The sequence below is a fragment of the Struthio camelus genome, chromosome 15 (genome assembly GCF_040807025.1).
Source record: "Struthio camelus isolate bStrCam1 chromosome 15, bStrCam1.hap1, whole genome shotgun sequence".
NCBI lineage: Eukaryota > Metazoa > Chordata > Aves > Struthioniformes > Struthionidae > Struthio > Struthio camelus.
Genome location: NC_090956.1, coordinates 1,364,793 through 1,390,911, shown reverse-complemented (window position 1 = coordinate 1,390,911; position 26,119 = coordinate 1,364,793). Strand labels below are relative to the sequence as shown.

Here is a 26,119-nt window from a genome sequence, read left to right as displayed (position 1 = left end):
CCTGCTATCTGCAGCGGGGACGTCCTGGGCTTAGCAAGAGAGAGCGCGGAGACAAAAGCACAGCGTGAGGTCTTGCAGCACAGACGCTGCCAATTCTGCTCAGCCTTTATCAGCCGCTTGCTGGGACAGCTTGATAGATGTGAACATCAGCTGCTATTGCATAAATTCAGATGTAGTAAATTAAGTATGACAAATGGAGTTGGATAACGAAGGTCAAGTACTTTTTTATTTTTTTGTGAGCAATATTTGGCATGCTTCAGTCGTAAAACTTAGAAAGGTCTCAAGATTTTGCGAGCGTTAAGACCGTATTAAAAATAGGTTAAAGGACTTCTGTACTCACTTAGAAATAGACATTATAGACATGTAATAGCAAAAGCGAGTTACTCCACTTGGTGGGCGGTCTTACAGGTCCCTGACTGTTATTTTGGATGCTGAAAAGACATTTCCCCTTTCTGACCTAGCTACATACTTAGCCTGTTTTTTCAGAAAAGTAATATTATGTTTACATCCTCATCTCATCTCCTGTGAAAGTATTGTGATGTTGCAAATTAAGGTCAAGCGCAACACCAAATATGATTGAAGCGACACCTATTAAAATACAGGCTTCAAGAACGGCTGTAGGCAACAAAAAGAGACCTGAAGCCACTTTCACCCTTAGATGCCTGGATGCAAGCCTGTGCGTAAGAAACTCCCTGCCTACACTGCTGATAATGCCATGGCTAAAATTTGCAAGTTTGTTTAAATGAAGCAAATGAAAATCCTTTACCTTTTTCCCCTCTTCATGTTGTTCTTTACCGTTTTGATCAGGAATGAAAGTCTCATCCTGGTTTGGCCAGTGTTTCCTTCAAATTCCCTTGACCGACCCCAATGCTGCAATGTTTAGACTGCAAACGTGCACGAGAAAATGTGCTTGTCTGAAATGCAGAGGTGTGCTTTTGAGTGTAATTTAATGGAAACATAATGATTGCCCTTGAAATTTGTTAAAGCTTGTTTTCACAGAGGTTAATTTAGCGTCAAATTTGATCTGACAAGATTGTTTTTTAACTGTGATAGAGTATTTAGGAAAGCTTTCACACAATACGACTGTTTTGTGTGCGGATAAGCATACACATCTTTCAAACAGAGCTTTGAAACGCGATAGTGTCGGGATTGCTGTAGGTGAAGTTGCACAGCGCAAGGCTGGCTTCTCGGTGACGCAGAGGCTGCTCTTGTTGAGCTGCACGCGTCTGAATCCCGCTCAGGCCAAATGCAGGGAGCAGCTTTCATTTGGTGCCACAGGCACACCATTAAAGGCTTCTCCTTCAACAATGGCTAAGGATAAAGAGTCAAGTCTCCCAGACTTTGTACTGTTACGAGTGGAAATATTATTAGTTTTCACTTGGGTATGATTTTAGAAATTGCTGCTCTTAAAAGCACCATGCAGGTGTTGTTTCACCCTTGACGAGCTAGCAGGAGTCGGGCAGAGCTGTTCGTGATGGGGGGAACGGGAGAAACCCGCAGGGACTCTGCTGTTTCAGCTGAGCTGAGCTGAAATAAAATGCTCTGGCTAGATATTACCTTGGTTTTGGAACATTGCTAAAGTTTAAAGTTTGAGATTAGGAAAAAGCCTCTACCCTTTTGGGAAGATGACTGTATTTCCTTTTAAATGTAGGAACATTTCCTCTGAATGCAAGTGTCCTGTGACTGTTGCTGTTTGCAGCAGTAGCAGGTATCAGGCTGTTGAATGATTTCAGCCTCTTCCCCGGGGCACTTTTTCAGAGCTGCATTAGCAATTATGATGTTTGCAAATCCTTGAAACCACTCCTTTAGTTTTCAGTGCAGGAGTTTTTCATGTGTTTGTAGGTGTTGCAGGTGACCTTGAATGGAGAATTTTACAGCAAGGCGAGCCTTGCAATAACCAATTAGCAGCAGCAGCGGCTTGGAGATTACTTGTAAGGCTCCTATCTGGAGGAGCTGTGAGCAGCAGTCAAATTGAACTGCTGGAATCGGGTTAATGGAATTTCATGCTAGACTGAGCTCAGTGCAAGCTCTACGCTGTGGCATATTTCTAAAAATTAAAACCGAATAAATTGTGAGATAGCGTTTACAAATTGTGGTTCAGCAAATTAGATAGCCCCTGGACCAATGAGAAGGTTCCCAGCAACTGATGAGATTTTGTGTTTAAAAATGGGGGGGTTTTGTGAGGCTCCTTAATAAGCAATTGTGATTGAGCCAGCTCGTGTGATTGCTTGGGGATGCGGGAGAAGAGCTTTCTATTCTGTTTTTTTTGAAAATGAATTTGTAGCTTCCTGTGTTCAGCCTGAGCTGGCACAGGAGCAGAATTCTCTTTGATATCAGATAGTAACAGTGTTGAAGCTTGTTAAAAATTCCCTTATTTTACCTTAATATTTGCATTAATATTTGTCGTCTCCTATCCTTTTCTCATGAGGCGAGAGACCAAAACATGAGTCAGATTGGTGAAGAAAGAACTCATTTAAGCCTGTGTGTTTTTTCTGTTTTTTACTTTGGGTGACGTGGGACAAGTTGTGGGTTAGCATCACCTCCATTGTCGGAGGTGGAGCATAAGGTTTAAAATGTCTAATGCTCCGTGGAGATGGCACGCTGTTCCCATTGATGGCAGCTTGTGAGGACATTGTCCGGACTTGCTGCTTGCAAACGCTCCAGGAGGGTTAATATTATCCACATCTCAGTTTTGGTTTAGAGACCCTTTCCTGCAGCTGAGGGTCTTCCCCAGGGAGAAACCCTATGGACAAGCGTTTAAAATGAGATAGAGCAGAGGACTGGGGCACGTGAGGAGCCGGTATCCATCACTTGTCCCATTCGGTGCCCAGCTCCCCTGAGGAAGGTTCCCCAGGTCTCGGTGGGGAGCCCACCCCATATACTGGAGCCTGCAACGATGAGGCGGCAAACCTGGAGCTTCCCAGCGGGGGATGATGAGCGAGGTGGTTCCTGGTGTCTCTTCAGGAAATTAATGGAGACTAAGCTGAACAGCACAACGCGTTATGTTTGTTATGTTACCCAAGCGTGATTCGTGGCTCTGTCTCTATCATGTGTATGGAAAAGGCCTCTGGAGCCCAACGTAGCATTTGACCTAGGAAATAAGCTGATTAGCATGGGATTTCAGGAGCACTCACTCTCTTTATCATGACCTTTCTCCAAACTGTATTCAGTAATCTCCCTCTCCCATCTCCATCTTTGCAGAGAGCCAAGATTGGTCCAGGATCCAAGGCTGCCGACGAGAAGACGACAAATGCTATTTCCAAATTCGATAACAATGGAAGCAGAGATCGGATGAAGCTCTCAGATTTCAATTTCCTGATGGTGCTGGGAAAAGGAAGCTTTGGAAAGGTGTGGTAGGACATATTTATTTGCACAGCCATTACTTAGAACACATGTATTTGTAATATTTTTGAGCTGAAACTGTGTGGCAGCTACTCCAGCCCCGGAGACTGGAGACATAAGCTGCGTTGCTCTGCCTGGAGAGCCCTGGTGTAATGGTAATGGGCTTCCACTTGGTTGGCTACCTTTAGGATGTATATTACTGCTATGCACAGGAACGAAGACTTCAAATGTCTGATTAGAGCACCTCAAAAATCAGATACTCTCTTTCAGGAAGCAGAGTTTGTACTGTGTCTATAAAGCCTTGTTTTCTATTCAGCCATTTTTCTTTTTTTAATAATTGCAAATATACATGAACATTTTAATTAACTTTCCAGGCCAGTCATGAGTGGCAACAGAATTTTGTTCTTCTCGTAATTCTGTGACTTGGAGCCTTCATTTTTCTTGGGGTTTTGCCAACTTTGTCACAATTCTCATTAGAAATTCCAATTCCCAGGTTGCTGCTCTAACTTCAAAGTCTAGGCTGGGCAGGAAGGTGTGCATCCTCTGTTGTAGATCAGCACGGTGTTTGCTGCTGTGACAGATGGCTTGACATTGCGCTGATTAGCAAACCGCCTTAATTGCAGAGAATATTACTGTGCCTTCAGGCCGATCTCTGGGGCGGGACAGCGGGAGCAATAGGGAAACGCAGAGGAAGCAATGTTTTCCCATCGCCTTGTCTGAACAGCAAGGGTGAGCGTGGCTTTCCTGGCTGGCACCCATTTCCCTCCTACCCCGCATTTTTCCTCCTTTATTCAGAGGGGGAGGAGGTAAGAACCAGTTCCCAGTTTTGTCACCGGCGTTTGACCTTTGGGAGGTCCCAGCCTCTCTCAAGCGGTGTGGACTCCCTTTCTGGAGATGCTCACGGACAGCTCCAAGATCCAACGAAAGCTCTTTAGAAGAAGGACCAGGAATTTCTCAGGTTGCCCAGCGCTCAGAGCGCCCATCGCCTGTTGTCTCTCAAGGCAGCGCTGCTGGGGAGAGCTGCCGTTTTCCTGCGTTTCGCGCCTTTGCCGCCGGCTGGCGCGGGAAGCCCGTGGCTGGCGTTCAACGGCAGCGTCGCGCCCTCCTCTCCTGCCTGCCGGCCGCCCTTCCGCAGGCAGCGGACGTAGCGCGACCGGCAGCAGCTCGGTTAGCGGCGGCGGCGGCCCGGGGTCGCGTAGCCGGCCCGTGCCCCAGGCTGGGCTCGGCGCCCAAACCCGGCCCTCGCTCTCCCCGCTGCCAGTTAAACCCTTTTGGTCTCCTGCTCGGCATCTGCAAACCGTGCAGTTGTGGGGTTGGTTTTTTCCACGCCCCCCCCCCTTCTTTCTTTTAATTTGGGCAACGTTAACGAGCCCTTCAGTCGGCATCACGGCTTATGTAAGGGAGCGGGTGGCAGAAGCCGTTCGGCGGAGCGGCGTGTCATAAATATGCTAATTGGGGCTGATTAAAGCAGCGCCGCCGGTTCACCCGGCGAGACGCCCGGTGCGTGCCCGCGGCGTGCCGGGGAGCGTCGCCCCGCGCCGGGCGCCTCGCTGCCCGCGGAGGGGCCCCCGCCGCCGCCACCGCTCCCGGCTCAGCCCGCTGGCTGGAGAGGACGCCGCGAGCGGCGGGTTTTCCGCTCGAAGGCGCCGGGTGTCTCCGAGGGGCCAAGGCGAGCCCTGCAAATCCGTGCCGTGCCGCGAGCTCGCCGGGGTCCGCAGGGGAGCCGGCCTGGGCTCGCGGCGGCGTGCCTGCCCGCGGGGAGCCCCCGGGCTCCGGGAACGGCCCCCGCCGCAGCCGTTCGCGGCGTGAATCCGTCCTGCTGCTGCCGTGCTTGGCAGCGTGCTGCACGCCTCCTCCTCCTCCTCCTCCTCCTGCGAGAGCCAGGGAGAGCTCTTCGAGGACAACCAGAGCTGCTCTAGTGCATCCTTGTCTCAGAGAGAGGCCAGTTAACCCTTCGGCGTGAGTAGCTCAGATTTACCGCTTGCGTTTTCCGCAGTCCTGCGCTAGGGCTGCCGGGGGTCGGGAGCACCTTCGCGTTGGCCTCGCTGAGCTCGGTCCCTCTGCGCTCGGCCTCAGAGTATCTCCTTATTATGTGGGAACGCTCCCAAACGACTACGCTACATTACAGGAATAAATCAAGTTAAATATCAGCTTTTTGTGCACCAAAAAAAAAAAAAAAGAAAAGAAAAGGTGCGGTCTGTTTTCCAGAGAGCGAGCTGGCAGATGGGAGTCACCACCGAGCCAAGCGTCGCGGTGGAGGGCTGGGAGCCTGCTGCGGCGTGGCCTGCGCGCTGGCGTCGCCCGCTTCCCGAGCTCGGGGCAGGGCGTCCGGCCGCGCACGGCCGGCGCGGGATCGCCTGCGAGACCCTGCCAGCTGCGCAGGATGGCGGTCCCCCCCCGAGTTTTGGCAAGGGGAAGGGAGATGTTCCTGGCTGATGAACGCGGCACTTGGCACAGCCCACCTTGGGTTTGCTTTTGCTGTAACATAAGTAGAGAAAAGTTGAATTATGTGGCTTGCTCATATTTTTGCAGCTAATCAATCTGTCATGCTATCAAGCTGTCAGTCTTTTCTGGGGGTTTTGTGGTGTTTTTCTGAGCAGGGCTGATTCTTTTGCCTCCGCAGTTGTGGATGAGAGTGCAATGGGAGACGATTTGCTTGTCCCGTGAAAATCTTCAGGCTGTGAAATGCCGTGCTGTCCTGGGTGTGAAACGTGGCAGACGGGCTGGCGCGGGGCGGCGGGCAGAGCCGGGGCCGGGGCCGGGGCTGCACGCTCGCGCTCTGCTCTAGCCCCGGGCCCTTGCTACGGCGGGCTGCGCTCGCGCCCTCGCTCTCTCCCAGCGACGCCTGTGTCCTGCGCAGCTTTGCGCGGGCGGCTATCAGACCGCGCTGGCTGAATTCATTCCTTTTAATCTTTACAGGGCAACGGGTCCCAATCTTTCTCTTTTTTTACTCACGGTATCGCTAGCAGCGCTGACACCTGCTCCTCGGCGCTGTCCTCCTCCCGAAACGTCCGCTGCATCCGTGCTGCAGTCGCCATAGGAACTGCAATGCCGCCAGCCCGCTCGGGCGCCGGGAGCGGGCAACCCAGAGCGCGCCGCTCGGAGCGGGCTCGTTTGCACGCTGCGCAAACGGGGCTGCCGCGCTGCGAGCTGGCGCCTGACCGCTAAGCTAGTCTTGGCAGGACCGGAGGAAGATGGACTTTGGGATGGTTGCACAAGCCTCACGCGCTTGTCTCCTGCTCAGAAAACAGGCCAAATTCTGCTAATGCTTGTGCAGACTCGATGCCTGTCATTCAGGGTGCAGAAGGTGCTTTCTTGATGGGCCACGGAGCAGAGCCTGCAACCCGTTCTGCACGTGTGAATTCATAGCGATTGCAACATCCGGAATGGAATTAATCTGGATTTACGCTGCGGAGGCTGCTTGCATTGCCAGCCCAGATGTGAAAGAGCAATATGGTAACCAGTGGTTTGCAGCATCTCTCCTGCATTCACCCAGACACGCGCGCTCGCTTGCGCTCGGCCACTGAACCCCTCTTCTCTGCGGATGCAGCACAGCTGATCCTCAGGCAGCTGCAAAGGCACCCTTTTGCGTTGTGCGTTTCTGTACGTCGAGCGGGTTGGCTCCGCGGTCGTTCAGGATTGCTGTGTCATTGGAAAGCTACCGCAGGAACCGCGTGCAGTCCGAGACAGCCCTCGAGCGGTTTTTTGCTTTTAATTTTGCATGCCGGCAAGCTCCTGCCTCTCGCTGCGCGGCAGAGGCCGAGAGCCTGGTGTGCCCCGATCGGATGGGCGTCGTGCACTGACGTCCCAGCGCTGTCCGTGTCTGTTCGGGATTTTCTCCCATGCAGGATAGGCTCTGATTGACTAAGCAGAGCTCAGCTCCCCTACGACAGTATTTACTATTGCTGAACCCCGTTCTCCAGCAACTGCTTTTGTCTAAGTTTGATCTTTTTGTATCTCCAGGGAAATTTCCTGGTGTGTTTGTCCCTGCGCACGCTCTGTTACCAATAACAACACAGTCTCTCCCCGAGTCTTTAAGCAAAAAATCCTAAAGAGCACCAAAACGCTCTCCAACCTCTCTTATAAGCTGCAGTGTCTCTGCTCCCTAAATGGACTCCTCCTGCCATTCTTCCCCACGGAGCAGTCCGTTTATGGCATTAGCAAATATTAGGTTTAGAGACTCCCTGATTTATGTGTTTTTTCTCAGAAGGGGCTATGAATAGCAAGATACTTCTGCGCGCTAACGATACTGCGTGTAATCCATTTGCTTCCAGATAACATTCTTCATCTTCTCTCAAGCTGTGTTCCTGGAGTGGTCACTTCTCTTCTCCAGCAGCTTTGAGATGCCAAAGCCCATCTGTTTTTATCACTTAAAAATCAGGCCCATTTTTTTAGCACTTATGCAGGGTGACTTGCAAATCTCACCTCGCATGGAAAAGGTGAAGATAAATGGAGGCAATGAACTGAAACTGTTCACAATTGCAAGAGAGGGCAGAGATGCAAACTGGAGGTACAGCGGCTGTAGCTCCGTGCTTCCGCGGTGCTCGCCCTGTCCGCGGGGCTTCCTTGCGTCGGGGATGCCTGCGAGCGCTCGGCAAGCCCCGTGAGTTGGTTCAACGCAAAGGGCCGTTGCAAGACCCCGTAGCAAGCTGATAGCAGGGGCAGAATTAAATACAAATCCATTCTCGCTCCTGGACCCGTCCCTTGCTGGCCTGCGTCGCAGCAGCACGTTGAGCTGCTCTGGTGCTTGTGTCCTGCGCTCCAGGATCTCAGCGTTCGTTAAACACCAGCCAGTAAATAAATCAGCTATTGAAGTGCCTGACGCGCTGCCAGTCTGCTGCTTAACGCTGCCCGTCTCCGCGGAGGCTGCCGGCAGCTGTGAGCAGTAGCTCAGGCTGATAAGGACTGCGTGCGCTCACCGCAAGCCGGTGCCCCGCTGATGAAAACGTAGATGTCAGTGGCTTTTCCGAGGCGCTTGGCGCTCAGACACCCGGCTGCCTTTCGCGGCTCATCCCAACAAGCGGCGTGTCAAGGACAGCCAGCCTTTCGCCGAGCTGGAGCCAAGCAGAGCAAATGAGCCAAAGAGCCGCATGCTTTAGAAAAGCGCTCTTTCAAATTCTACTACTATTTTTATTCCAACAAGTGGGTGGGCACCAACGACCTCGGTCTGGCAGCGCCGAGCTGCGCCCGAGCCCCCCTGGCCGGCGTCGGGGAGGGCGCCCGGCCGCCCGCTGCCCGAGGCGCTCGGAGCCGAAGGGGCCTGGAAGGAGCCCGCGGCGCCGGGTGGCTGCCGGCCTTCGCCCCGCGTCTCCGGGTCTTCTCCAGCGGCGTGGGCTCTGCCCCTGCCTGAGCCGCTTCGTTTCCCTTTGCGTTTCCAAAGCGGTCCCTGGGACCTGTGAGCAAATCTGCTATGGTTCGAAATGGATTTCGGTTGCACCCTGTTGATGTTGATTTCCCATAATTTACTTTCAAAACATCCTAACTCTCGTTCCCGATGTGACCAGAGGATTTCAGCAGACTCTTTTAGATGTAAAGCAATCCCTTTCCACTGAGCGCTTGAATCTAACACGGTGAGAGAAGAGAAAATGGGACGTAACGCGTGGTTCCTTTGTCGGCAGTCCCCCGGCACGGGGAGCCGTTGCAGTAATGGAGTGCGGTGGGATGTTTTTGGAAATCCTCCCTGAGGTTGATACGATTAATGAGAGAAAATTGCCCCAGCAGAAGTAATGCATCCCATTTACCGTAGTAAATAAATCTGCAAATAGGTGAAACTGGTTTAAAGTACTAGGCTGAATGGTTTCCTCTGGATCAGAGAAGGCACTGGCTGCGAGAAGGGCCGGGGAACGGCTGGGCTTTGATTGCCGCGTCTTGGGGAGGCAGGCAGAGAAAATCTCCCTGGTTTTGGCTTACTTTTGGCCATGTACTAATTCTCTTCTGCTTTTAAGTTTTTACCACCTCATGATTTGATGGAGGCTCTGTTCAAACTCTTGAAGCCTTCCCCCTGATTCTGCTTGCGCTCGGAGAGCTGCCGAATCGGCAGCGCTTGCTCGGAGGTGAAACGCGATCTGTGACTAAGGGGAGCAAAGCACCTTGGACCAGATTTGTCTGGGTAATAAGGCCCTAGGTACTTTTGGAAATAGCACTGTGGGAGCTTTCTGCATTGTCTGGCACCTGGGTCACTTTTCAAGGTTATAATGGCAGCCACAGAAAAATAAACCAGCCGTTTATTTTGAACTCTAGGCAAGCTAGCAGAGCAGCAGATCTGCGCTTCCCTGCATCCTGTGTGCGTCCTCTCTCCTGTCCAGGTCATGCTCGCGGAGAGGAAGGGCACGGATGAGCTCTACGCCGTTAAGATCTTGAAGAAGGACGTCGTTATCCAGGACGACGACGTGGAGTGCACGATGGTCGAAAAGCGAGTTCTGGCCCTCTCGGGGAAGCCTCCGTTCCTGACGCAGCTTCACTCCTGCTTTCAAACGATGGTGAGTGCTGGCGCCTCTGCAGCCTGCCTTCTGCGAGGCCTCGCGAACGCCGGTTGCTGTATCCCAGGCCAAGCGGAGGGGCCTTGGGGAGCCCTGCTGAGCCTTGAACCCTGGGCAGGGCGCACTCGGACACAAATTCCAATCTCCTGGCTTGGAGGGGGGGTGTGGGGGCAGAAACTCCCTTCTGGAGACCCAGCTTCACAGGTTACCGAGGACCAATGCCTTCCTGGGCGACTGCAGAGCGTTTCGGAGCTGTGTAGGGGCATCCGTAGAGAAATCTGCCGTGGACGCATATTTTCAGCTTCTCAAAAACAAGCCTTAACTTTTATTCATGTTTCTTTTCCGGACATGCATCACTATATTTGTGAAAACGGCCATATGTTTTTCCCCTTGGCAACCTCATAAATTGTACAATTTCCTTGCAAAAATGCATCTGTAAACAAAATGTTTGTGTATGCATGCTACACTGGGGGCTCTAACGGAGAATATCTGCACCCGAGAGTTTTTCATTGGGCAACTTTTAATTGCGTTAGCTAGCCTTTAGACAGCCCGCAGCCTGTGATTTGAGTTAGAATTCAATAGCAAAGTACTGAACTTCTCAGGATTCATTCTTGTGATCAAAAATCTGAGTAGACAGCGAAACCTTATACAAAATGCCGGAAATTCAGTTTGAAATGGGCATGCTATTCAGTTTGTACAAACCAGAAATAGGGAGGGATGGGGAGTGGGGCAGGGGGATCTTTAAAGCAATCTCTGGCCAGCCGTTGAGCCACATGTAAATGAAAATGTCCAGGTACTTGTCAGCAGGCGCAGGGAGAGGTAATCGGTATAGTTCCTTAGAAAGATGACAATGCCATCCAGGAGGATTACATTTTAATATTATCCCAGCAATTTCATTTACCAAGGACATTCAGTGTATTTAAAGCGCGTGGACCAGCTTTGCAGCACAGTAATCAAAATGTGGCAGGAGCAGCTATTTCACACAGCATCTCTGGGGCATCTGAAGTGAGTCAGCGCAGGCTTATTCCTGGCAGGCCTATAGAAGCTTAATAGTAATCATATTTGTAATGTAATCAAAATGTATAGCAGGGTGTATTATCGAATGCTGGCACAAAGCACTTTTTGCTTTCTGGGAGCGCAGTCCAGAGCGCACTTCTCAGCCTGGGCTGTTAGTTCAGTTGGCTGGTGCGAGAGAGAAAAACCTTAAGTCTTGCGTTTTGAAGGGTGAGTGAAGATGGGAGGGCCACGGTGGGGGCCTGAAGGAGGAGAGCTGCCAGGGTCTGGTGGTGGCCAGCCAAGGAGCCGGGGCTCTCGCCGCGCGGCTGAGCCGAGCGGACCCACCGGGAGCCAGGGGCATCCGGCATTGTCCAGGCCGGCCCGGCCTTCCCGGCCGACTTCCACTCCTGCTGGGCTCAGCGGCGAAGGGCACGACAGCTCCAGCGATGCTGCGCCGTGATAAATAGCAGCTCGATGGGGAACTTGGCTGTTGTCCTGTCTGCCTCTTACCGCCGATGTGGAATCAGGCAGGAGATGGACTAAACGAGCAATTAATTAGAAGGAGGAGGCATTGGAAGAAGCCCCAGGAGGTCCGTCTTGGCCAGGAAGGAAAGGGCATGTGTATTTTATTGGTTCCGTGCAAGTGTCTGTAGGTGGTGGTTAAATATCTGTATCTTGCCGTTGCTCAGCAAGTGCAGATGCTCCAGCCTCAGTCCTTTTCCTCCGGAGACTGGCGCCAGGGCAGCTTTCCGTACGCATCTCCCCGTTCCAGCCTGTAGGCCGGCCAGCCATCTGGCTGCTGTATTCATGATTTTTTATTTTCTGAAGCACAAGCATTCTCTTTTCCACCCAAATGAGGAAAGCTCAGATCCTGCTTTTAGAGCTCAGCTGGCTGTGTGAAGAGACCATCTTTTTAATATTCTTCCTCCTTAAAGTTGATCGATATATTTAGGAGACAGCTGCAAACGAGCACAATATTGTTTTGCTTTCCAGTTACTGTCACAAGATGACGAGGGCGACAGTGGCTGCTGAAGGTGACTTCTGCCTGCTCCACGCTTTCCTACTGAAGCGAACGGTTGCCACCTCGAAACTGCGAGGGTTGGCAAAGAGGCCCTCGAAGACAGAGGGGCAGGTGCAAAAATTCCCAGTCCTCTGATAAGCCGAAATCCCTTTTCTATCCCATCAGTGCCACATGTTTTACATTGCCCGATTGCCCCTTAGGTATTGTATTTAGTTATCCTTGAGGCTGCCGTGGCGTCTGGGTGCCCTGCGCTTCGCCGAGGCTGTGCAGCGCCCTGAACGCGGGAGCTGATTGACCCCGTGCTCTTCCCTCGCTGCTGTTACGGCGATGCTCACGTCTGCGTCTCTCCTGGGCTCGTTGTCCATAGCGCCCTAAAAGCAAGGCAAGGTCTATTTAAGGAGGAAATGAAGCAAAGAATGTGAAATATTAGGAATTATTCTGCAATACTATGGACATGAAGCACTCCCGTTCCTCTAGGTTTTTTGCCGTTCTCTCGTGGCGTGGCTGTAAGGAGCCGCGGTTGGGCTGAGCCAAGCTGTGCCGCCCATCGATTTCTCAGGGTGCCGTACGTTAAGGCCTGGGGGATTGGTTTTTTTGAAGGTTGTAAACACTTGCTTGTTTTAAGTAAGGTGACTCAGGCCAGATGTTACGTTGGACTTGCCCGTTCCCATCCCTAATCGACATGCACATGTCGGTGCACAGATGTCTGCTGCCAGGGAAGATCCGTTCGGATGGCAGGCTGTGTCCCACTTCTGCATGTGCTCAGATGGTCCAAACCAATCATTTTTTTCTCTCCCCCATAAACGTTCTGTGCGCTTGCTTGGGTTGGCAGTTTTGGTAGCCTTGCGTGTTTTGTTCGCAGCCATTTCCCATTTTAAAAAAAGAGCTGTGTCAGAGGAGAGTGGCGTTTCAAGAGCGTGGGATCCCCAGGTGCGGGTGTCCTTGGTGTGGCATTGCCTCCTGCCCAGCTCTCTGCCAGGAGCATCCCAGGCCTTAGAGCCCATGCTTCATCCCTGCTGTTGCAGACGTGGCAGCTGCTTTTGCTCCGTTAATCTGCAGTCCTGAGCTGTGGGAACACGCGGGCTTCAGCTCTTGCCTTGCTGCTCTCCTCCGGGTTGGTGATGGCCCACCCGTGCCAAATTTCTAGAAGCTTTTGGAGGACTGGGCTGACATCCAGCAAGACTGGTGTCAGCAGCGAATGCTGGAGCCGTCGTGTGCGCCCTTCGGAGGGGTTTGCACGCCCTCGCCAGCACGCAGCGGTCGCTTCTGCTCCCGGAGCGGTCCGTGGTGCGACCCCGAGCCCGTCCCCCTACACAGGCTGGGCTTTCCATGGGGACCGTGCATTGCGGAGAAAAACACATCGTTTGCGAAGGTGACTTGAGAATTTCTCAGGTCTATATCTACGTGGCGGCCACAGCGTGGAAGATGAGGGGTGCTTTCATCTGGGGGTCTCAGTTAATGAACATGAAGTGGGTATCACACGTTAGAGGCATAGTCAATGTGTGTTTGTGGGTGATTGTGATCACATCCGCTAGCAAGCGTTTTAATTGATTCAGAGCCGCTGATTGACCTGCTGGGCGCTAATAATTAATTAATTAGCCATGCATTAACCCTTCAAGCGCACCGTGGGACGAGGCTGGGAGGAGCGAGGAGGGCAGCGCACTGTGCCCGCACAGAGAGGGGCTCCGCAGCCGCGCGTGTCCGGGGCAGAGCCCGCAGTGACGGGACGTGATTTGTGAGCTGTAACCGCCTCGCCTCCTTCTTGGTGCTCGGCCAAAATGCGCTGGTCACTGCCTGCGCGTGGAGGCTGGTCCCCATAGGAACTGCTTTAATGTCTTTTGTGCATCTCTTAATCACAAGCTGTGCGATGCCTGGGGACATAGTGGCCAGAGCTTGTCGCATCAAACACCCTGTAAAAGGGGTTCAGTGAAGACCGCTAGCAAATTTGTCAATGGGAAGTAAAATATCTTCTCTTGTAGCAATTTCCCCGCTTGCTCTGTCCGCAAAGGTGCGTGAGGTTTAAGTGCAGCGCTCGAGAGCGTTGGAAAGAAGTTGCTACGTCTGTCTCGCAAGTGCTCTGTGAGCACAAGCTCCACCTGCGCCCCTTAGGGAGGGCAATGATGGTGGTTATGCTGCCATAAAAATACAGCCTGGAGCTGTCAGTCACCTTGGCCCTTATTTCTGACCTCAGCAGATTCCCTGCTCTTATAACGCGGGCTGCTAACTGTTTGCTTTTTCCTTTAGGATCGCTTGTATTTTGTGATGGAATACGTGAACGGCGGGGACTTAATGTACCAGATCCAGCAGGTTGGGAGGTTCAAAGAGCCGCATGCCGTGTAAGTTCAGCAGCCCTAGCTGGGCACCCTGGGGGGAGGCGTGGGACGTACCGGGGTCGCATCTCGGGGTCCGGCGGCTGTGTGCTGCGGCGCGCTCGTCGGCAGAGCGGCCGCTGTCCCTGTCCCTGGCGGGAGCACCAAGCGGAGGCGCTGCTCGGCCCCGGCGCGGAGGCACAGCCAGCCTTGGGCTCCTCTGCTGAGGCTGCCAACCAGCGTGCTAATTGGTGGCTTTTGGCTCCTGCTCCGCGTAATCTGGACGGCGGGGAGCGCGCTCAGGAAAGCCACCATATGCTTAATTAAGAAACATAAGCGGCAGGCAAAGCCTGGGTAGGTTTGAACGAGCGCTTGGCGCGCCGGCCCCGCCGGAGCTCCGGCACGGCCCGCCGAGACCCAGAATATTCCTTAAAGGAGACAGTGGCAGTGCACGTTATCTCCTTGGCCGCTCCGAGATGACAGATAGCTTTTCAAGCCGCGTTGGCAGCCCACAGTAATGAACAGCCACAGAGCCCAGCTCTCTCTTAATGAGAATCTGTGTAACGAGAAGTGACAGCCCCCTCCTCGCCCGCAGCAGCCCCATCGCGTTCCTCCCCGATACGTAGCGGAGGGTGAGCTGTGTCATTCTTGTGTGATACTTGTCCGGTATTTTTGTGTTGTGGCTGTCTTTATCCTTTGGTCATGTAAGCCCCGTGTGTTGCATTTAGTGCAATTGGATCTGAAAGGTTTTCATTTTGATTCATCTGCTTTAATGACCACTCCTGTTTTTGAATCTTTCCTTTCAGATTCTATGCGGCAGAAATAGCCATTGGCCTCTTCTTCCTGCAGAGCAAAGGCATCATTTATCGGTAGGTGAGCACGTTGTTCTTTCCCTTCTCCCCCAGAGCGCTCCAGGAGTACCCTGGGCCCGTTGGAACGACGGTGACGGCTCTTTGGGGTTCCCAGAGCCCTGCTGCCGGCTCCGAGATGCAGCGTTCAGCACGGCCGGCCGCGGGAGCGATCTTCCATTGCTGTCCGTTGAGTGCGCCTACCCAAAACGGAGCTGGAGGCCTCTTAGCGTCGTGTCACTGGGTTTCTGGGATGGTGTTTGTCTTTGCCCCAGTTTTACTGGAAAGAAAGCTCATAAAAGTAGCTGTGATTCTTCTTGTGCATCTCTTTCCTTGCAACACAAATGACCATTGGCATTACAGACTGATTCTGAGCTGTGTATTTTACTGTGGGCATTGTTTTATTATCATTAGCGTTAAGGTAAGTGCTTATGAATGGTTTATTCTGAGATTTGTAGTGCAAATCTGGCACTTCCAGTTCAGATGCTTAAACTTTTTTCCATTCACAATATGATTTATAGCATCCACACTTAGACTGCTGATGAGTGCAGGACCACGCAGTGAGGCTACTGGTTAAGCACTGAAACTGGTATACCATTGCTCTTTCCTGCTCTAGAATATCTTCAAAGCCCAAGGTAGAGCAGAGCATCCTAATCAGTGTCAGATACCATTAACTGCTTTGCCAAAAGAAATGGCAGCTGCGCTAGTGAAGTTTCGAGTTGCTGAAAACTGTTCTGAAGATGAAAGAAGTGGAGCAAACCTGACGTGAGGGATGTTTTCTGCCATCAGCTGCTGCAGAGAGAGATTCTAGGTCTGCCAGCCCCAAGTGCCCCTTTCTTCCTCCAAATCTGAATACAGATTCACGTTCATCTGTCTTTGGCCCATCAGGGTTCTAAGCACTGACACTATAATTAGAAAAAATTATCTTAAAAAACAGCAAGAAGTTGTAAATTATGCTACTCCTTTTATTGTACTCTACTGAACAAAGTTAGAGTATGCCAAGCAGAAGAAGTGTTTAAAGCATAACTTTGCACGTCAAACATTCTTGGCTGCACGAGTAGTTAAATATATGGTGCATGTGAAACACTATAATATTGAAAACATTCTGCTGTAGTTTTAATCCCAGTCCTTTATCCTCTGTCCACGTTTTTCAGTGCTCCCCAAACTTTATTGCAGCTGTCCTAGATCACGGCAGCGTCTTTGTCTTCCTCAAAGCAGAACTGTGCCCTCTGCGGTCAGTTCAGGCTTTGTAGTCCAGAGCTGTTGTGTCAAGACCTCCTACTGATGCATTCATTCACAGTTAAAGAAGATATAGAGCGGTTTGTGTGCAGAAGCTGTGCCCTGAGTTAAAAGACGATGAAATGCCTGATAGATGCTTGAGTGTTCATGGCAGAGACCAGTTGACCACAGAGGGGGCAGTGAAAGAGGGGAGGGGAATTTAGCTTTACTGCTGGAATAGTATCAATGGAGGGAAATCCAGGAGGAGTGAAAAGCTTGTTTGTGTTTGCTCGGTGGTCGCTTTTCAGCCCAGTGACTTCCTTTCCGAGGCGGCAGTATAGCCGGTGTTATAACGGAGCATGGCAACTTGCGTTAGGACAGCTGAATCAGAGATCGAAGAGGACATGTTAAAAAAGGGGGGCTTTGTGGGGGACCCTTGAGGAAGAAGAACTCTTTAGCAAAGCACAGGGGCACGTCTGCCCTACCGGCGCGTTACAGCAAGGGGCAGGATTGCGGGGGCCGGAGCACGCCGCGCCACCCCACGGCTCTGCTGCACGGTGCTGTTTCTAATGAGTCATTTCAGGTGAGGATCTGGCAGTCTCCGCGAAGAGGGCTAAGGCAGAGCTCAGGCGTCAGCGTGGGCTGCGTGCTTGGCGTAGGCTCTGCACCTGAGGAGACGTGCAGCTGCGGGCACGGCTCCGGAAACCCGGCTGGCCGCGCGGGTAGACTGGCCGGTCGCGGTGTGTGCCGTCACAGATGTGCCACTCTGTCACCTGCCTTGTAGCTGTAATGCAGCCCTTGGGCAAGGAGAACGGTGCCGACGTGCTCTAGTAGTGCGGTGGAGACCACGTAGTAACGCTTTACTTCATAGGACATAAATAAGTCAGAAACGGCACCGATCGCGTAACTGCTCGGCACCTGAAAGCGCGAGCGTTTGCGGCAGGACTGTCCCTTGGGGTGCAACGGGTCAATGCTGGGAATCGGATCGGGATCTTGACAGCGGAAAGCATCTCTGCAGCTTGTGCTAAGGAGCAAAGCTCTCGAGGGATTAGGTACAACTAACCCAAATCCTCGGCGGACGAGGCCAGAGATTGAAACACAGTTGATTTGTGTTTTCTTGGGGAGAGTAATAGAGATGGTATGGGGATTTTTACTGAGTCGGTACTTACTTCTTAATTGCTGGTGAGCTCAAAATACACTTTGATTTTCATAGATGTAAAAAACGATCTATTAAATCCAACAGCCTGCTGTAGTCTCTGTCACACACTTAGAAGTGATTTTTCCAGCATGGTGTTCCTGTGGGTTAAAAGTAAAACAAACAGTTTGTCCTGGCAAATCCCTGACTTATTTTTACTCGTTTCCCCAAACATTCTTCTACCAAGAGTCTGTGTGCGAGAAGAAGGCACAACTCCCTCAAAGCAGAGCACTGGGATTCCAGGAACTTGTTTCTTTACTACATGGTTTCGTGTGTGGTCTACTGTATAATTGTTTTACTTTCACTTTGCAGAGACCTGAAGCTGGACAATGTGATGCTGGATAGCGAAGGGCACATAAAGATCGCAGACTTCGGCATGTGCAAGGAGAACATCTGGGATGGGGTGACCACCAAGACCTTCTGTGGCACCCCGGACTACATTGCGCCTGAGGTAGGAGAACCGGAGGGGCAGTAGATGTTTCAAGCCAATGTGCTTTCAAGGCTGTTAAGGATAAAAATATCTGGCAGGAGAAGCTACTCCACAAAACATGTTCTGCTTCTGTGCAAGGTAGAGAATGTGCAACGGCTGCCAGGGGGGTTGTGCAGCCGTGGGCAATGTGGCACAGCTCCTGGGGCAAGACACAAAACGCATGAGGGGCTGCGTTTCAGCAGCTCGTCTGAGGCTCTCTTCCATGGGACGACTTTGCTTTGGGCAACTTTCTGCTGGAAAGTTTATGCCCTTAGCACAGTCCCTCCACCCAAAGGCGCTACCTACAGCTGCCTTTAAGGAAGCAGCCTGAGCTGGGTCTGCCTCTTCACTTGGCCACGTGCCCTGCTTGAGCCTCGAAGTACAGAAGATCCCCCTGGGTGGTCTTTTGGTGTGGCGTACCTGCAGGGTGTTCTCCCTGCTTGGGTGTTCTCGCGTCGGTCCTGCTGGCCTCCGTGTGCCGCTCTGGTTCTTGGTGCTCCCAAGCCCAGCTGAGACTTTCCCTCGTGCTTTCTCGCCCCGGGAACAGCTGAATCCCGGAGCTCGGTGCTGGTTTGGGGCCCCTCTCAGCTCACAGCTTGTGACAGGCGCTTCCAGCTGGTGGGAAGAGCGAGACGCACATGATAAGAGATGTGCTTGCCCATTGCCTGTCCTTCGTCTCTTGCACCCAAACCCTGACTTTAATTCCCACCTGGGATGGCAGCGTTCGCCGCGGAGGAGGACGCTCCTGTCCCTGGGCAGGCATCCTTCTCCTGCGGATGCTTGGGGCTGGGGAGGGCTGGGGAAGAAGGAGCGCTGCAGATTGAGTTATCGGTGGATAATATTTCTGCGTGAAGTGGAAATCTTTAGCTCTCACCAACTTGCTACTTGTAGGAAATGGCTGCATGTCTAATGAAAAATGGCTGCCAATCTGTAGCTTCAGATCGCTCAAAAATTATTTTGCATTTAGTTATTACTTATGTGATGGAGTCACATATAACAGTTGCATAAAGTGTTATATTGGTGCATTTTAATGTTGGATTTATAAAATTCAGGTAGACAATTATTCCCAAATGCCTATTTCCTTCAAATAAAAATATCCCTCTAAAATCTTCTCATTCTTCTGAATTTTCAATGATGAGATTAATTTTTTAATATTTATCCACTTAAATATTTTAGAGAAAGAGATTCCCTTTGCTAGGACATAGTTAGATGCACATGTATGCTGAACCACATTGTTTTTTGCTGCAGCCAGATAATTTTTAATTACTAGTTCAAGTGTGTATTATATATCCACATTCTACCAGGATTAATATTGGTGTCCTATTGGTATGTAGCTGTGTTGCTATGTGTGATTAATGCTCCTTCAAAGCAGGACAAATGACCAGTTCTCTTGGTATTTGGCTGAGCGTTATCATTTAAACACTTGTTTTCTTCTGCTTGCCCTTTTTTTTTCCCAAAAGAAAAGTAGGAAATGTGAAATTAGGATGCAAATCACTACTGTATCCAGGAATAATATTAAAGCCTGCTACAAGTAGGTTTCCAAGGAGTAAATAACACATCCCCTACTTCATAAATAGGGAAATGGTGTATAAAATTCTTGCCTGGTCTCTCATTTGGTGGCAAAGCCAGCGTCAGCCCCTGGGTCTGTATTTTCTAGTTCTAGTCCGGGGCCTTTCTACTGGACCACGCTTCCTCCCTTTAGGAAGATGAGATGTTCACTAGCCAACATATCTGCAGGGTAAAAATGTCCTGTGATTTGCTTGACCCATTTTTAGAGCTTTTTCTGTTCTAAGACACAGCCCTCTGCATGCCAAGGTGACAGGTATCGAGTGTAAATGACCATTGCTGGTATAATTTCCTCTGAAGTAAAAGTGTTCTTTAGTTGTTGTTTTTTGACCTTCCCTGGCATGCAGTTGGTGAGTTCAATTTACAGAGACTGGTTTTCTAAAAGGATTTCTTCTAAGTACTATTTTCTTTTAAAGGCCTTTATGGTTGTGAGTAGGTCACACCTAAATTTCCCAGGGCACTCACAAATCATCTAAAAACAAGTGGAAGGAACTTCAGATGAACGCGATTGAGGAATATCAGAGCTGAAATGCAGCGTCTGATCTCAGAAGTGCATGAACACTGCAGTGGGAAGGATCAGGCCCACACGGCTTGAATGCAGCACACTGTTAAGGGAGTCAGGAGTAGGTTAACCCATATTTAAGTATGTGGCTGGATGAGGACTCCACAGAAAAAAAGAAGATTGGCGTCAGTCTTGGTCTCTAATCTTGCCCCAGTGCTTTGCTTTTGTAGCATTAACCTCCTCTCTTCTTAGGTGGGATGACAACAGCTGTGATTTACGTCTTGAAATGCCTCCTGCTCAGGTTGCGTTGGGCACTGCAGAGGGTCTGCAGAAAGCTGCTGGTGCATTAGACCAAAGTAGTCTGTTCTGAGCTGTTCTCCTTAATTAGGGAAGAGGCTCATTTGAATATTATTCAATTGAGAGCTTCCTGTCACACCATCCTCCAAGGGAAATTGGCCCTTCCCATGTTTTCCAGCTGACAGAGATGATTGCCTCTTACATTTTGTGGCTGCAGTGCTGCACTATATAAGGCTGCAGGAGTCATCTGCAAACATGCCCTGCCTTTTGTAAGGGTGGTGGGGGAAGATACATGCAAGGGCTCTTTTAGGCTGCAGGTATCTGCCTATATACACTGAGCTGTGGGCTTGGAGCTTGTTCATGAGCAGAGGTAGAGAGGTGGGAATGGTGGGGGCAAACCTCTGGGGCTGGATTGCTCTGCATGCATTCTCCTGTGATTAGCATATGATTTGCATTTGTACTTGAATATATGAATCTTTGCAGAATAGAATTCTGTAATTAGGATGAATAAATTGTGTAATTGTTTTGCATTAAGTAACAGATGGCAAAGCCGAAGGCCTGTCAAACCCTGAACGCTGAAATGACGCCCATCAGCAACAACCAAGCAAATATACCAGAGCTTGAAGGAGCAGAAATGTCTCTGCAGGAGCCAAACTCCTTTTATATCCTCTCTGGGCTCTCGTGGGTTAAACGTGTCCCTGCACCCATCTAGTCGTGTCTCCAGCTTCCTGCCGCAGTCTGGATGTGCTGGAGAACGGAGAGACCTCCTCGTCCTGGAGGAGAAGGAAGAGGCTAGAAATGGGCAAACCTCCAGCTGTGCCTGGACAAGCAGCCCTAGGGGCTGCTTGCTGTGCAGAGCCGGCTGGCCCCGTGGCGTCGGGCCGCGGAGGCAGTCCCCACCTTCCCCTGCTCCTCAGAGACCTCGCTGCCGGCGCGAAGGCTTTCTCCTCCGCGAGGCTGGAGGTGAGCGTGAGCACGCCGCCAGCAGCAGCAGCGGAGCGCTGTCCTTGCAGAGCGGCAGGATTTGCTCGTTAGCCCTTCCAAGGACACCGATCGGTTCGGGGTTTCGGGTTCAGTCCCGGCATGTCCAAGATTTCCTTCTGTCTGCGCCGGGCAGTTGCCATTCGTTTGCAGCCGGCGTTGCGGTGGGGCGCTCCGGAGCGCTCGGCTGCGTTCACAAGACCGTTTCCGCCTGCCAGAGACCCCTTGGCTGGGGTCGCCCGTAGATACCCCCAAACCGCTGATGCACGACGGCGAAGTCAGGAGCTCTGCGGAGCTGGTGAACAAAGCTGGCTGCTAAATTTTGATATTAGAAATTGAAGGAAATACTGAAGTTACATCATTTGAACTCCGAAACAATCCCACGGTTAGGGTAAAGATGATGCTGCCGGGCTGTACTGGGTTGTTGTGTGAGGGACGTTCTGTAATAAATAACAGAAAGCGAAGTGGCAGGCTGAAACGCAGAGGGTTTTGACTCCCCATGTGCTGGAAGCCTGTTTTAAAGGGCCGCTGGCTGTGCACAGAGGGCCAAGTGCTGCGTTGTTATTTCAAAGCAGCTGCACTGAAGTCAGAGGAAAAAAATCAAGACTGACATCAGTGTAACCAAGAACAGCTTCTGCTCCTTTCCCGGCTGAAGCAACGCGCTTTGCTGCGATGCGTCTGAAAGAGAGGAGCAAGTACGCTAAAGCTTGGTCTGAATCGGAATGAGTCGGTCCAAATTCACAGTGAATATTCTGATTTTTGTCTAGTATGTAGTGTGTGTTTGAGGGCTGGTTATTTTTTAGTTACTGTACCCTTTGCCTATCATGTGTTTTGTTTATATCTGCAATTTCACGCCGTTTCAGAGACTCAAGCCTCAGTCAATAACCTTGTCCTTTTGACCTGGACTACAGCTTGAAATTAGTTTGCATTGTGCCAACAGGTTAAAAATGGAAGTGTAATCCTGCTGTTTCTGTGTTGCTTTCAGATAATTGCTTATCAGCCCTATGGGAAGTCGGTGGATTGGTGGGCATTTGGAGTCCTGCTCTATGAAATGTTAGCCGGCCAGGTAATTGAATTTTAATTGATTCCTATGGGATTGTGTTAAATTCCATTGCGAGCAGATGCTGACGTGTAATTTGTTTTGTCGCTGGCAAACTGTGGGGTGCCATCCACTCCGCGTTGGAGATCAAGTCCTGGATTACAGCCACGGGGACTGGCAGCTCGGCAGCGTGCAAGGCTGGGAGCCATGAGTCACCGCACGCCCAGAGCAGCGAGAAGGGCAGCAGGGGGCTGATTTTCCAGCTGAAGATCAGAGAAACAAATGAAAGATCGAAGACAGAAATGCCACTGAACCTCGTTTTCTTTGCTCTAGGCTCCCTTTGAGGGCGAAGATGAGGATGAGCTCTTCCAGTCCATTATGGAGCACAACGTAGCCTATCCCAAGTCCATGTCCAAGGAGGCAGTGGCAATCTGCAAAGGGGTAAGGGCTCACCTTTGTTTTCTGGGAGGAGTAAGAACTGATTGCGATGGTTTGACCCTTGGGTGCCGTGCTGAACGCACCTGCCCGTGCGAGGGGGATCCAAACCTCTCCTTCCTCTCGTTGCTCTTGCCTGGACCGCAGGCTCCTAGAGCGAGGGAATTCTGGCCAAAATCTGTTACGTTCCAGCATTTGTGCTCTCTGCTCCTACAAGCAGAACTTGCGCTATTTCATGTATATGTGCTAAACATAATTTAAAATAACACCTAGATCCTTTTTGTGCCATCATGCTGCTACTAAGTAAGCATGTTGCTTTGAGGACAAATCAGTTGTTCATCCCGTACTTTCACTGGTAGCACCTCTGCCTTTGGTCCTGAGGCTCCAGCCGCTCTGTGGCTGCTGCTGAGCCAGGGCCCAGCCTGGTGGGACTCATGGAGCCTTGTGGCAAGGGAAGTAGAGATAAAGCATCATCCAGTTTTTAATCAGTTTATTCAATGGATCTCATGTCCTCTAAATGGCTAAAAAAGACATTTAGGAACAGGATCCATCTGTTCTGCTGGATAAGTGGCAGGTACATCAACATCTACAGGCAGGACCTGGCAGATGGAGAAGGGATTTCAGTAGTCCACCGTGCAGAAATCCAGATGGGATTTGAGGGTTGGTCTGCCCGTGTTCAGCGAAGGTCAGGGGAAATCGGAGCGCTGGATGTGGTGCGGGAATAGAGGGCCCCTGCCCGAGACTCTCCTGCCCTGCCAGGTGGCAGCAGGGGAGGTTTGTGCAGCAAAAGAAAAATGATGCTGGGAGACAAGACACCTCAATGTGTTTTCTAAATAATTTTCTTAAGTTCAGATACAAAGCCCTCATCCTGCAGAGATTTACGCTTAGGTATGATGAGTCACCCTTTTGGGCTGCCTGAAGTTCAGTGCTGGTGTGCGTCTCTGTTGGGTCAGGATAATATTTTTGTTATCAGATCTCTTAATTTGCAGTGAAGCTCTGTATTGCCCAGGGTCCTGAGCTCTCCATGGACTGAGCCCGGGTATGACTTGAAAGCAGTTTGACTTTCGGTTGTGATGAGTAAAGGCTGGCTAGATCCTGATGTCATGCGTATGGTTATTTCTTGGAACATGAGCCGTTTTTCAGCCAGCCAGTGTATAAGTTTAATCCAAACATTTCTATAATTATGTGCTTGTGTAAGAATTTTTTTTAAATGTTTACTTCTAATAATTAATATTTAAAATATCTGAACGTTCTATATCTCAAAATAGTGCTTCTATCTACAAATGACACATCTGCATTTAGTGTTGCCGCTGAAGCCTTTCAAAGTCCCTTTCCAGTTTCAGCAGGATTCGTAGTTTGTGTTACAAATGGAAGTGTTTGCTTCTCTGATGGGGAAAAGCTGCTGAAAGTGTTCCACGCTTGAAACGGGTCAGAGGGAAATAATGTTTTCCAGGTCACTTGGCAGTCAATTTCAGTAAAATGTAGTAAAATCCACACGTTAATTTAGAAACCACACTAGTAATTGGAGGGGAGTCTCCACAAACTTTCTCTCCTTGTCTCCTCCTCCTTGTTGTTTGGATTGGGGCATAAGGGGAAAGTCTGCTATTTTTCTGGCCGTACATGAAGAGGGGAAGATGCTTTGTACAATTAGATATTGCTGTGCCCGCAGTGCCCTGGGGAATGATGCTGGCGAGCGAGCAGAGGTTGGAGCAGTGATAAATCTAGCTGTCTGCTTTGTTTTGTGTTGCATCAGTCAAAATCTGAATGTTGTAAATAGACAAGAACAGACCATGATTGAAACGTCTGCTGGATGTAGCTGTAATGGCTTTTCTCACTTCTGGCAAACGTGAGGCTGCATGGGGAGAAGTTTAGCCATGCGTGGCAGGCTTGGTTCCTTGGTAAATTCTTTTATTTTTTGCAGCCAAATGGTGGTTCCATATGTACAATTTCTGTTTCAGGGAAGAGTACAAAAACACGTGATGTTCTTTTCCACCCCCAAACCGCTACACCAAAAAGAGCGTTCTGAAAAATATGTGTAATGTTTAAGAACCTTCAGTAAGCTGGAAACAGAGTATTTACCTTTTCCCCTGGAAGACAGCGAAGTACCCGGCCGGGGAGAAGGCTCTGCACTGAAACGTGACGGGCTTGGCACTTTACGGGCACGCTCTCGCAGAACGGTCGAAGAGGGATTGTGTTCTGCACGGCTCCGTGGCAGCGGGCTGGTGCCGCTCGTCGCGTCGGGTGGTTGGATGTGGCAGCTCGGAGCCGGGAAGCGTCCGGTCCCGAAGGCCTCGTCGCGGCCCGCGCCAGGCGGAAGGCGTTCACCAGAGAGCTGGCTGGGAAGCGACGCGGAGGCTTAGCCCGAACGTGGGGCTCGGTCTCCGTCCGCGCCAGCCGGCAGATCGGAGCTGGCGTTTTCCTGCCCTGCTGTCAGCCTAGGTCGTCTCTGAAGCCTGAGGCCGCGCTGCCGTTTTGGTGGTGCAGGTACCTTACCTTGGCGGCCCTGGTCCTAACGGCCCTGAGCTCCAGGGCCGTTATCAGAAGCCAGCTCTAAAATCACATAGGCTCCGACTTCACATTTTTGGAGAGGCTTGTGCAGGCCCAGGAGCACTGGCACAGATAATCAGCCATTTTCTGCCCCATATGGAGGGCTGTGCCTGTGCCTGAGCAGAGCGGCTCTTTCCAGGTGAACAGATTGCCTGCGACCACAAGCTCCCCCTTTAATCTCTGCCTGATAGCAAAGGCATGAAATGGCATGTTTTCTGCGGTGAAGTTACCGGCGCTTTGAGCGGTGTTCCCACCGGTGGTGCTGCCTGGGAAGAGAAGACGGTACCTGCCCAGCGCGTTGCTTCGGCCGTGCCGGAGTTAGGGGTGCGCCCGTGCCCCCGCAGCCTGCGCCTCGCGGGCGGCGAACGGAGCTGGCGCGCTGCTGGGGAGGCTGGGCGTGCAGAAGGGCAGCGCGAGAGCTGAGAGTATTTTTGGATCTCTTATCACGTGCGTTCTCGTTGGATGATTTAGAGGGGGGGTGGCTGGATTTAACTCCAGCTGACGCGCCGGGCGGTTGCAGGGGTGGGGACGGGGGATGCGATGCGCCGGGGCGCACGGGGGCAGCCCCTCGCTGCCTCTCATCCCCCTCCTGAAGAGAAGAAGGACTTTCAAGGTCGTCTTGCTGGGTAAAAAACAGATAGCGAGCGCTAAGGCGGAAAGGAGCCTAGCTGCTGCGCGGCGGTAGCAGGAGCAGCCGTGCCCCGAGCGGGGGCCTCGCGGCAGCGGGTGCTCGCCCAGGGCCGCGCAGCCGCTGCGTTGCCCCAAGGTCGCGGGCTCCTGTCGCCCGACGTGGACAGGGATGGTTTGCATTGGCTTCGCCTCTCTGTGCGGAGAGCACCGCTGTTGAACGAAGCCCGTCAGCACCCACCGTCCGC

At 51.4% G+C, this 26,119-nt stretch overlaps 1 protein-coding gene across 3 annotated transcripts in view; it reads left to right on the top strand.

Annotated features, from left to right (window-relative positions):
- PRKCB (protein kinase C beta) overlaps positions 1–26,119 on the top strand; it is a 149,210-nt gene that overhangs the window by 102,068 nt on the left and 21,023 nt on the right. For all 3 annotated transcript variants that reach the window (XM_068908158.1, XM_068908157.1, XM_068908159.1), the window contains 7 exons: positions 3,202–3,348; positions 9,648–9,821; positions 14,083–14,174; positions 14,954–15,016; positions 17,721–17,859; positions 22,209–22,289; positions 22,596–22,703. In XM_068908158.1, the coding sequence (XP_068764259.1) occupies positions 3,202–3,348; positions 9,648–9,821; positions 14,083–14,174; positions 14,954–15,016; positions 17,721–17,859; positions 22,209–22,289; positions 22,596–22,703 (804 nt within the window). The remainder of the gene's footprint in view (positions 1–3,201; positions 3,349–9,647; positions 9,822–14,082; positions 14,175–14,953; positions 15,017–17,720; positions 17,860–22,208; positions 22,290–22,595; positions 22,704–26,119) is intronic.